This window comes from Anopheles darlingi, chromosome 2 (genome assembly GCF_943734745.1).
Source record: "Anopheles darlingi chromosome 2, idAnoDarlMG_H_01, whole genome shotgun sequence".
Taxonomy (NCBI): Eukaryota; Metazoa; Arthropoda; class Insecta; order Diptera; family Culicidae; genus Anopheles; species Anopheles darlingi.
In genome coordinates, this window is record NC_064874.1 from 86,246,902 (window position 1) to 86,259,401 (window position 12,500).

At 47.7% G+C, this 12,500-nt stretch overlaps 2 protein-coding genes across 17 annotated transcripts in view; one reads left to right on the plus strand and one right to left on the minus strand.

Annotated features, from left to right (window-relative positions):
• The window catches only part of LOC125959607 (myoglobin-like), a 555-nt gene extending 284 nt beyond the window's left edge, over positions 1-271 (plus strand). The window contains exon 2 of the mRNA XM_049692433.1: positions 1-271. This exon is cut by the window's left edge and continues 90 nt beyond it. Coding sequence (XP_049548390.1) covers positions 1-271 — 271 coding nt within the window.
• The window catches only part of LOC125951335 (transient receptor potential-gamma protein), a 62,410-nt gene that overhangs the window by 27,974 nt on the left and 21,936 nt on the right, over positions 1-12,500 (minus strand). For 7 of the 16 annotated variants that reach the window (XM_049680106.1, XM_049680101.1, XM_049680104.1 and 4 more), the window contains one exon: positions 7,476-7,836. The exons of 2 other annotated variants lie outside the window; for them this stretch is intronic. The gene's annotated coding sequence lies outside the window, so the exon portion shown is untranslated. Of the gene's footprint in view, positions 1-7,475; positions 7,837-8,382; positions 9,186-12,500 lie in introns of those variants that run through there. 7 more of the 16 variants (XM_049680113.1, XM_049680108.1, XM_049680114.1 and 4 more) reach the window with 2 other exon arrangements.

Genomic DNA, 12,500 nt, shown 5'->3' on the forward strand with positions numbered 1-12,500 from the left:
CGCCCAGTCGATACACATCGTTAAGGCATTCGGTTCGCTCATCGAGTACGGCCTCAAGGATCCCCGGTTGTTTCATGAGACGCTAAAAAGGATTGCCCGCTGGCACGAGCAACGCAACGTGTACGGTTGCGATGTGCTGCTCATCGGTGAAGTTATGCTGACATATCTCACCCAGACATTGGGCCGCCAGACACCGGCCATGCTGGGTGAAGCTTTCCAGAAACTTTTTCAAACCATCGCATACCGCTTCCCAACGGGACCGGCACAATGAGATGGTTACCTTTGCATTCAGAATGTCAGAATTCGTTTATCCTACCAACGATACCATACCACTCCAACAAGCGTTCAATAAACACGGAGTGATTTCATCTCAATCAAATTGGTCGTATCCGAAATCTTCGACTGCGTCCCACTCCAGCAAGAAACAGAGCACACCAAATCAACATACCGGCCAGTTTGGAAGCCATCTACCCAGTATAGTATGCCAGTCTCGTTTCATCCAGGGTTTTTCCGTGAATTTCAATCCAATTCCAACTGATACATCATCGAGCACAGCGGAATTGTTCAATTTTGCGAAGGACGTTGTGTACTCACAATTGATTAGCTTGTTCAACTTCAACTTCAGTCTGTTACGGTGCGAAGGTGATGGAAACTACGACAAGCCGATTTCGTTGAATCCGCTTGAACATGCTAATGAGCCAAAGTTCGAGCCCTCTTGGCTAGCAGATTGTTCCGAGAAGGCTCTTCTTAAATAATACAAAACTGCGCTTCAAGTTCTTCGGATTCTCGGAAGAAACAGCAATAATGTACAGCAAATGAGCGGAGTTGTGGTTGTTGCCTTACCTTACTCTATAACCAATTAGTGTACATAGCGATTGAAGCTTGTTCAAGCTAAGTTAAGGACATGAAAATATGAGTTTATCAGAAAGCGGTGAAGCTGCTAGACAAGAGGTACGAGCCAAAGAACGATGCCGAGACGCCAAGCAATTGGTTCGTGGAATCATTATCAGATCTGGATACCTGGTAGCGGCAACTTTGCTTTTCTGATTTACCAAGCCAATTAAAGTTTAGTTCTGGAAGCTATTTCAGTACTGACGGCGGCTAACAAAGTATAAGTCATCCGAAGCCTGGACCGTGCCGGACCGAAGATGCAAAAACAACAAACCTGAAGAGAGGAAAAGTTCACCAGGAAGATGGTATATCATCTGATGGAAAAGGATGCTCCTGCTCCAGGCAGCTTGAAGATTGAAAAGAAAATTCTTCCTGACACTTCCTGGCCTCTCTCTCAACCTCATAATGTGGGATGTGTGTGAGTTTGTGTGTGTGTCTGGCTTGAGGTAGGTATGCTTTGATTCGCTATCCTTTCCTCCATCCAGACCCACCGCTATGCTTTGGTATTTTCTCGGAACACCACTCTGTCCCGCTAGCATTACCCTGATGATGCGCGATTCGACGATGCTGCTGCTACCGGCGATGACGACGATGATGATTTATGCTTTAATTGGAGTCGTTGACGCGCTGTGGCTAGAAGCAATTTATCAAACGATTCCCCACCTTTCGCACCTTCTCCAGGCAAACGCAGACACCAAGACGCTGATGGTGCGCTTAGAAGACGCAAACGATGCCAGCTGTCGTGGCATGCGTATGCTGAAAGATGACATACGAGACAGTTGGGTTAATGAACTCGAGAGAGAGCTTTTTGCGTTTGCCAAGTCCAGAGACACGAGCGTGCGCGCGGCATGGCACTCGGATGCTGATGTAGTGATTGGAATTTCAATTAGACGTTATACAGACCGGATGCGTACCACAACCCAATGGCGAAAAAAGCACGCCACCGCGTAGGAATTGTATCATTTTTCAAATGGATTTTCCTGTCCAGCATGTTCTGCCACGTCGCGTTCTGCCAGCCCACTACCAGCGGGCGCATTAACATTCATTCACACGCCACGCCGGAATGCGTAATGCGTTGTGGCGGCACCATGTGTGGCGTGTCCTTTCGGCAATAATAATGCGAATTGTGTGGTGTCGGCTAACGAGTGCCATTAGTGTCTCGCAAGTTTCGGAACCACCTAGTGTAGGCGTCGTGTTTGACATTCGGCTTATCGCGAAAGTCTATCCGACGGCCATATGCTGGTGCTGGCCACCGGTAAGCATGGTAGCCACTCACCAAGTCGCCCCTCCTCTCCCAACCTCGTTCGATCGTCGAGCGCTTTGATAATGCGGCTTACAGCGGAACCATAACACCCTGTAACAAGTCCACCCCTAGCAATGCGGTGATGAAAAGATTGTATTTTTATCTCAAGTTGTTTCCGGTTATCGTCAATCCATTCGTTCTCGTTAGCCTAGATCCGGTGTGTTCTCTCGGGCGTCACCGAAATGAATATTGATTTTGTTCAAAGCGCACGAACCACAGACGCTTCCACCAAACGCCGGAACCTGACCTAGGACAATGGCTTATGGTGGGGAGTTCCGAGGCGGAAGTTCCGTACATCCTAGACCACGCCCCTCCTCCCTTCCCCTTCTACAAGTTTTGGAGAAACATTTTGAATTTGTTACAATTTGTTATCACATTTTCACCACATCCAACAGGACCAGATAAAACTTCACATAAACACACCCGAACGCTTTCCTTGCTACGCCTCGAGTGTTTTAAGGAAACTTCATCCCAAGACGCCACCACTCCACCATCCTTGCCGCAAGAAAGATGGAAAGGATTTTGGGTAAAGAGTTTCACCACTGTGGTGAAGCGATCTTAACGTTGGTCTCTGGTGTGAGCTTAAAGTTTGGTGCCATTTCGCCTGTTTTTGCTTCGTAAATTGTTTGCCTGTGTTCACCCGCCAGCGGTGATGCTAGAACCAAGCAAGTAGTGGTAACCGACGGATAATGACGATGTCAACCGATGGATGGTCATTTCCATTTGACCGTCCCGTAAAACTGTTCGCTGCAGAAGTTTTACGTTGTCCGCTCGCTCGCTCGCTCGCTTGTCCCCTTTTTTATGGTGCATCTTCGGAAGAAAAACTAATACTCTTTTCTGCAGCACTTGTGCTGATGACTACAGGCAGGACCGGAGAAGGCAGTTGTCCGGCGAAAAAGGACAGCAATTCTCACAATTTTCCACTCGATCTCGCCCTGGTTTTGGGCTGTTTTTGTGACAATCAAGCAAGCTAAACAAAAAAATCAAGCTGAGCAAGGAGGTGCCTGTGCCTGACCGGAATATGATCGAATGGAACGGACAGGGACAAAGTATGGATAACAAACTGCTTTAGCCCGGTGCAAGGGACCGTCATGCTTCATTTTCCCGGCGTCTTGAATCCGTTAGCTGCCAGCACTTCAAATTTTGCTTCATTACTTATTCCTGCAAAGTCGAAAGAACGCCGGACAGTGTGCAGATGATGAAGCTCCCATCATCACCGGGCACTCGGGTGATAACACTTTACCGGGACCAACTCACCGATCCTTATTTCGGTTGAATGCTTGGCAATGTTTTAAAGTTTGCTAATATTTTGCCACTCGCTAGAACCGGACAGTGAACGAAAACAGCATTGAAAATGTTTAGCCCAAGCCCAACCCAACTTCTTCGGCAACATTTTAGCATGACTTTGCATTTTAAATGTTTTAATTCGACCAAAGAGCTACTAATGAATGGCGCACAGATGATTAACAGCCTTGCGGGAGCTTCCTGTTGACCGTTTAAATTGTTGTCTAACATTTGAAAACTCAGTATCTCAAACGATACTGCCCGTTTGATCCTTTTCTTTGAGAAAGTTTGTAAACCAATTCTCATACAATAGAGCACAATCAATCAATCGCACCAGGAGGAGGCCGATGAGTTGATTTATTGGATCAATCCAGCCTTACAAGCACGGCGCGTTGACATGCAATCAGTTCCCAGAATTGATAATCAAACCGATCCTTGTATGTAGGCCGATCCCGTGACGTAAGGCGTACGTGGGGTTATCTGTGTCAGGACAGGCCTTGGATCCAAAGCTCAAACAAAGCCGGTGAGAAGCGAAGCGCAAACAAGATAATTAATCTTATTTCCAATTTTCGTTGTTTTACCCATCCCCGGAAGGCGCGCCATCATGGTAATGAGCTTCCAAAGGGAAAACGAGTAACAGAGCGCCTCTGCAAAGAGCGACATAGAGCGAGAGAGTGAAAATCACAAAATTCACACCCACACACGCTGCACATTCCACGTTACACGTTACGGCCAGTGACCAGTGCGTTGGGTGCGCGAATTGGATATCGTAAATCTTAATTGTGATAATGACAGCAAACAGCCGACAGAGTGGCGCATGTTAGGGAAATGGAAATGCTGAACATCCACAGCTTGACCACCGGGAAAAAAGCCAGGAAACGCAGAAATGAAATTCTCATTCATCGAGCTGCCACATTAGCTTCTGTCAGACTCACTCGCCACAGAATGGTTCTACTAAGCTAGCTGCTCCTTCGTATCCAACCGTATGATGAGCACGATGAGCGTGCAGGTTTACCATGCTGTTCAGCAAAATAAAAACATTAAACGCGCTAGCTTCTTAATTTCTTCCCTCACAACAAGAACCGCCTTGGTCTGCTTGTGATAGCCGCTCGCTCGCGAGCGTTTGTTTGATGCTGAGAAAGCGTGATGGAGAAAAAAAGGCGATAGCTGCTAAAAGCTTCGGTAGTGAAAGCGGTCCCAAAATGAAATCTCATTCTGCCATTCTGCACCAGACTCCTGATACCGAATGACTGGACAGGAGAGTGGTGGAGACGCGCGGTGGTTAAATCTAATTCGCTTCTCATAATGTTTTATTGCTTCATTTCTTTTGCGCGATGCCGATGGAAGACAGGCAAAAAGCGAGCTACTTCAGCATCGTTTAGAGCGTTCGCGTATCAGTGGAGCGATAAGTTCCGTTCACTATAATCTTACTCATTCGCAGGGGGCACGCTTCACTGGCGGCCACGTCACCTACGAATGTGTATTAATTGAATTTTTGCTGCTTTTCACAATGATGCCTGTGCTGGAAGTGGTCGTCAGAGCGCGATGGCAGTATGGTTAGAGATCTTCAAAAATCCGTCCTGAAGTGGCACAGAATCGGCATCGCTTCTTTGTTGTCTGCGTTGCGATCTGCTGGCGCTAGTATCTGAGCGGTAGGTCAAGTATCTGTCCTGCGAGCGTGTGTGTGTCTCGCTTTCGAGTCTCGAAAGACACATCCTTGGCATAAGTTTTCCAAGCGTTGCTCGAGCAGAGAAGACGAGAGCAAGAAATTCGCTGCGATCGGTTGCCCTAATATTGTCGCAGACACAACACGGTGGAATCAAACGAAGGACAATGATCTGGTGCACATACTCTGTCGTGATGTTGGGAGCACTTTAAAAAAATAGCTTCGTACTCCAGTCAAAGTCGCAATGGTCGCCAGTCTTATGCTGGGTGACTGGCGCCCGCAGAGATAGCGGCAGACAGAGAACACTACCACCACAGGGAAAACGGACAAGAATCAGACGACCACGGATTGCGAATTGTCGGTGCAGCGGCTGTTCTCACACTAATGGTGTGTTTAGATCATGTTTCGCGGTAGATTTTTATTTTTCATTCTAGATCGATAGTTTGTTCTCATTCTCTATTGTTCTCGTGTTGCTTCAACTACCGTCTACGCCCTAGGACCAAATCGATGCCAAACTGTTAGGATAGGTTAGTAATCCATTGGACTTGAATTTATGAATGGTTCAATTCGTGCTTTAAACAATAAATGCTCGTTGAACGCAATGAATGGTATGAGCCAAAAATCAACTTAAAAATGCATTCCAACCGGATGCATCCGGTATTATTCTCAAAGTAGAACGAGGAATTGGTTTCTAAGAAATAATAAGTAATGCTGCAATGCTGAAAATCAAGTTGAATTCAACAACGAACAGCATGAATATAAAACGAGAAATGATAACCCTGGCTTCCTATTCGTACAATGCAAAAGCAGCAGTTTTGCTGCGCATAAAACACAATCCAAAACATTACCACTGCAAGCTATTTGTAGTAGCTATATCTGCTCTACCGTTGCTTCAAATGATCCCTAACATATGAAACCGCGCTGTCGTTTCGTATGGTCAAATCGTTACACATTCCTCGCTCCACGAAATGATACTTGAGCTACCCTCTCATTTGAATTTCTAATTATGATTTGTTCATTTTGAAGCTGCTCATGTTACAGTAGCTGTACAATGAGATGCCAGTCCGAATGTCGAGAGAGTGTTGCCAGTACTACCACTACGTAGCACGATCTTTAATCAACTCCGTTTTGCAATTACTCTTGCATGCCATGCTTACTAACTGGCAGCTGGTTTAAATTTGCATTACCACACTCTAGCTCCGTTGCCTCACACATATTGAGTTCCTTCACACATACACACACCTGAGAAATTCGAGCGATAGGGGCAATGAAACCATACCCATCGCTGTCAAAAACCCGGTCCTAGGAAAAGGTTGGCTGCAAATTGTTTCCAGCGCAGCGCCCGGGAGCACCAGACCACACCATCTGTCTCATCAGCATTGCCGTTGAAGTACACATCGCACGTCCGGCCAACAATATGGCATCAGCCAAAACACAATTACACACACACACACACACACTACACCCCGAGAAACGGCCAATGTTCTCCTGAGGTTCCAGTTCTCCGGGTGGGTTGAAAGGTCTGGCCTACCGGCATGCCAACAGCAGAGGCGATGCCTGGCAGGTATTATTCGGGTTTAAACACTTAAACGTTACCATACGATGCCGCATCCATCTGACGGCCAGCGCCCAGTGCAGAGGTTGAAATCAACACGGTTCCACCGTTGTGTTATTCGATGCTTCCGGTTCACTGGAACACCATTCCTTCTCCTTGCCTCGTCTGTATGCAGCACCTCAAGCAACTGACATTTTCCTCCCAACTGTCAGCCGTGTTCCCTTCCCTTTCCCTTCAGGTGTGTCCTGGGGCCCAGGCTTCGCCGCTCCTGGGGAATTCACTCAATCGACCTGACTCGTACACCAGAGAGTGGGCACATCGGGTCTATTGGGTTAGCTACACTACCGCAGGTAGAGTTGTTTGCAGTCGAGGCACAGCGCGCACTGTGTGTGTTGTGCTCTGGCAGAGCATAGTAAAAGCTAAGGTATTACAACTTTCTACCGCGACAACTAGGTTGGGTACCGATACCATCCAAGTTGACGGAGCTTTTCCGGATCCACCACGAATGCCAGGCGCTCACAGGTTGTCAGGCGTGATACAGGATGGCCGATAGCGAGGGTGGTACACGAATGCGGATGCACCATGTAGGACAATTCTGTTAACAATTGAATTATTTCAGAGAACGATGCTTAAGTACAGTGAGGTCCTCCTGGGCTTTCAAACAGCAACACAAAACCTTCAGCTAACGTAGAAAGCCATAAGCAAGCTAGGAGGAGCACGGTTTGGGGGGTTCAATGATGTGCAACCGAGTAAAATGGTGTTAGAATGCTACTTACCTTAACCTTACGTCCACGGCGTGCCGCAATGGACCGTGACTGGCGCCGTATCGCCTCCAGTAGTGCGCCTGCTGTGGTCTACCTTCAGCTCACAAACAACAACATGCACAGTTGACAGGATACTAGATCCCTCTATCTCCTTCTTAATCTCTTACCCTCTCTCTCTCTCTCTCTCTCTCTCTCTCTCTCTCTCTCTCTCTCTCTCTCTCGCTCTCTTCTTTTGAAACACTATTCTGATAACTTAAGCTCCGTTTGGTTCGCTGGCCTGCTGCTAAATCACTTTAACACACAAAAGACAACCACGTTAACAAGCTGGTATGGACTGGCCCGGACACCTGCACACAGAACGCGCACGTCAACCCTGTAAAGAGTAATCGTGAGAGTCGATCCGGATGATCCCTTTATATACGGCTCAACGTGTGATTTCAGTCAACCAGCAGCGCCTTCGGTAACGCAAATCAACTACATCCCGAGGGTATTGAAAAGTTGATTCTCTTGTCGATGCCCCGTGGAAAATCCCCAAAATACCCACATAATAAAAAATGCAAAGCCAAAACCCGGCGGGGCGTATCCGCGTATGCCTTTCATCACAAATGTGAAAAGAGTTTGATTCAAAAGTATCGTGTATCGTGAGATGATAAGTATAATCTTCTTACGATTCGTGTGGAAGGGTATATTTGTGTGGTGAAGGATGGGATAATCCTTGGTTCGCGTAGTGCTTGAACCTCGAAAAACATATTCATAGCATATTAAAATGGGAAACTTGTTCCTAGCTTTCGTAAAATTGAGAACATTTTTCGCTAAATTGAAACTGCTCAATTCAACTGCAAATGTTTTACATAAAAGTTCAAATCTAATCCATTGAGAACATAAAAAATTCGCTAAAATTAAGTTTGGAAGCAATCACCTCACTGTTTCAACGTAAATTTCTCTTTGATGTAACCGGCTATGGCTGTAAGGTGTGGGTGGAGTCCAACGGTCGTTCGATGATGGATCGTTGTTGGAAAATCTTTCCGAATAGATTGTACAAACTTAAATTCAAACAATGTTTTGACCACCGTCCTTGGCGCCAAAACGAGGAGGGATGATGAATCTTTCTTCAAATATTTCTTTTTCCCTTTCAAGTAGATCCTTCAGCAGCCATAATAAATCCAATTTGCAGCAAGATTTTCTTCGCCGAAACGTTTCTGCGTCAATCTTTTGCCCCATTCTCGCCGGCCCATTGGCGATCGGCTGGCACTGACCCACATTTCCCATTATTCAATCATAAGCTCATTTTCCACGTTATTGCCCAATGTGTTTTGTTCGCTGGTTCTGCTGCTTAACGGGACCGGCCAGCACATCAGCCTTAACATCACAGGAGAGGCTAGTTCGTTGCTTAACAATAATGAATTTCTCATCTCAGATAAGACGAAGAAGAAGGATAAATGCTGGAGGGCCCCTTGTGAGGCTGCAGGTTCGGCCTCAATGTCACTTTAAGAAACAAGAACATCGCACAAACGAAAAACATCCGACCACCGTGGACCATCGTTCAGCCGGACATTGCACACGTGGCTCCGTTATCTCCGCACATCACCGAGAACCGTCCCCAGAGCGGCCTTGCTCCACCAGCAAGTACAGCGAGTCCTGGGGCACGACGCTCAGCGAGCAGCAACAAAAGCGAATGGCACTGATGTATGTGCCAGGACGTCAGGATGGTCGCCGGTTGGCCTGTAACGAGAGAAAGGATAGAGAGAGAGAGAGAGAGGGTGAAAAAGGGATATAGTGGGAGTATGAGAACCAACACAACAGCAAACAACAATTAGAAAAATATTATTCACGCAAAATTCCCTTCGGCCCCTTTCGCCGTGCACCCGGCAGTGCCACCAGCATACCAACAATGACGAAATAATGTGCGAAAAGCTTTTCCCACCCACAAAGCACCCACCCATCACGCAGTGCCTGCCAGCCATGACACTTTGGAGCTCGTTAGCGATGCTTTGTGTTTTTGTCCGCTTCTGTTGTTGTGATGAAAGCATCACGTCCCTTCCACAGAGTTGCTCCCGTGCTAGAGCAACACCAGCGACCAAATTGGCATTCGGGATTTAGGTTAAGCATTTATCTGCGCCTTTTGTTTTTGTGCCGCTCTTTCACGTTCTCACGGACGTCTCTTTTAGCTACTAAAGTCTGTGTGTGTGTTTTTGTGGCAAGCGGAAAGCTACCGGAATAACTACTGAGAGACGCACAGCTGTTGGGGCTTCAATTGTGGAAAAGCAAATTAATTTTCAAGAAACACACGTGGTGCACGTCCCCCCCCCCCCCCCCCCCCCTTCAGGTGTAATGAGCATTAATCCCTGGATAATACAATCGCTCTTCACTTAAACGCTTAAAGCACTGGCTTCACCGAGTCCAGCGATTTCAGTTCCTCCCAAAAAAAAAAATCCCGAAAATGAAACCTGCGAACAGCAAAAACTTTCGGGGTTGCTTTTTTGCACGCCCAGCCATCGACGTCACGCCTGGACGGGAGTCCCGTTAGTCGCCACGGTAATGGTCAATCAGGACAAATGGCTGGGGGAATCGGGGAAAAACGGTTGAAACAACGGGAAAACAACCAGATTATCTCTCTTTTTGGCGTAAATGGTACGGCCGGGGGGCCCGGAAAGTTCGCTCGTTCGCTCATTCGCTCGCCACAACTGTGCGGCCAAGCCCAAAACATCACGTGGCACGTGTTGGCGTCTGGCCCTCCACCCAAAAACTTCGACCTTATTTGCGCTCCACAAATTGCTCCACCGAGTGACGTTAGCCGGAGCGCTACTGCCCGGATACAGTGCACTCTGGCATCATTAGCAATGGAGTAGCAGCAGCAGCAGCACCAGCAACAGCATCAGTAGCAGGGGGGGACGATCGCAATTTTAAGACCCGCGCGACCACGCGCCAGGCTCTTATCGCAGTTTATTGTGGTTTCTTTATAGCCTAGCTACTACCACAAGCCAAGGGTGGCCGAAAAATAGCTGACAATGGAGCCAGGCAGGCCGCCTGCTAGGATGGCCTACTAGGACCCTCATTCACAACCCCTTTGAATGGCTGTTAGTGCCACAATTCCCTGTGGTTAAGGAGGGCGCAAGCAGGATCATTTTGCAAGAGAGAATAGAGATATCAAAACATAACTTGCAAGCAACTTTTCGCGGCTTTCCGTCGAGATACGAGGCGTTGAAAAGTTTCAGACCATCAGGCCACCTGATCTCACCACACCTACCAGTACCAGACATTCCATGACAGAGGGTGTAAGTGACGTGGCGCGTCCGCTTGATAGCACGCGTTTATGTTTGTAGTCGCCGGAAAGGTCGGTTGCATTTTGCCAAAACATTTACCCACGCTCGCACCTCGCACATGTAAGATAGTGAAGAATGCGGGACAGGGTAAAGAAAAGTTAAAAGTAAATGTTATTCATCCACGGCCTCTTGTATCGCGCCCTGCCTGCCGATGACTGAAACGCTTGAGAATAATTATCGTTCCGCTGCGCGCAAGCGAACACAAACATCTTGCAATGTTCGCGTTTCTTTGAAGCTCGTGGCGATCGTGCAGCGGTACTGCTGAGACTGGAATCTCGCACACCCTTGAACCCGGCCGAATTTGCAGGTAGCGCACCAGGCGCAGTAGAACGAACGCTGCTCGTGCTATAAATATATATTTCTTGGAGGGGAGAGGAAGATAGAGAATGGCAACGAGAGGAAAAGAGAGAGTGAAAGCAGTTTTTCCACCAATTTTCCCTGACCTAGCGAATCCCGCCAATATCCGGCAAACCGATGAAATGTGCTGTCCATTAATCATTGAGCGCGCACTTTGCCAGCGTAAATTACGATTTCAAGGGGGTGCCCGGAGCACGGGGTTTATGGATTGATCGACATTAAGTAATGGTAAAAAGCATCTCGATCCCCAGCATTGCTGACTCTAATACTTAACAGAGCAGGATGCAATTCTAAATGACGGAATGGCACTGAATGCCTCTTTAAAGCTCACATACCACTTTTGGTTTTATTTCTTCAACAATTTTTCCGATTTCTTGCCTAGCATTCGGACACTTGCAAAAGATGGAGCAGCCCCCCCAACGGAAGGTATCCATAACTGTTACAAGGCTCCCAGTAACATAGGTCTCCCGAAGACCTGCGTTCGGGCTCATGCTTCGTTTACGACCTCCGCCTCCCCGGATTCCCCGAACGAGCTGCTTCTTCAAAGGACTCTTGGGTGAACGAGAGAACGAGAATAAAAAACTCCTCTGAGGACGCACGGGGCAACCTTTTTCCTCGGTCTGCTTCCTAATTACAGACAAGGCTAATCCAATAAAAGCCTCCTCACACTCCATGCCAGTGGCGAGGCACCACGATGGCATGCATAATTCCAGGTAGATTTGGGACGCTCCGTCTGGGGAGTTGAAAAGTGAAATTCCTACCTTTGCCGCATGAAAAGGAAAAGCATCCCAATAATTTGTTATTCAGGACAAAGTCTGCTTCATGGCGGGAGCGAATGAGCAATAGAGAGAGATAGAGAGAGGTATAGAGAGCTTCAACCTTCGCTGCCAAGGCGAAACCACACGTCGGCCAACTGGGGAGGCCACAAACTCCCAGGCGAGTGCAGCTGAGGCGTTAGCTAACTTTATGGCAACCCGCGGAGTACCGGCACTACTTCCTTGAGTTTGAAGCCGGCGGGGTGGCGCGAGCGAGCACAGGAAACGAGTGTCCTGTCCCAAGACATTTCAGTGTGTTGAGCATAATAGAGCGGAAGAAGGTCAAAATTATGCCACCGGGAAAACCATGGAGCCCACGATGGGTTTCTGTCGTGGTGTAATCGTGATATGCGGGGCTTTTTCCAACAGCTAGCCCTTAGCTTATTAGCTAGATGGTTTTAAAATATGTATGTTTACGGTGTTCGACATTCGAAAGCTTTGCAGACACTCCACGGCAAGAGCGTGATGCTCCGTTATCCTGTGGATTTATAGCCATCTCCGCACCCACCGCCCCCCTTTCCTCCCTCCGGTATATTAAATCG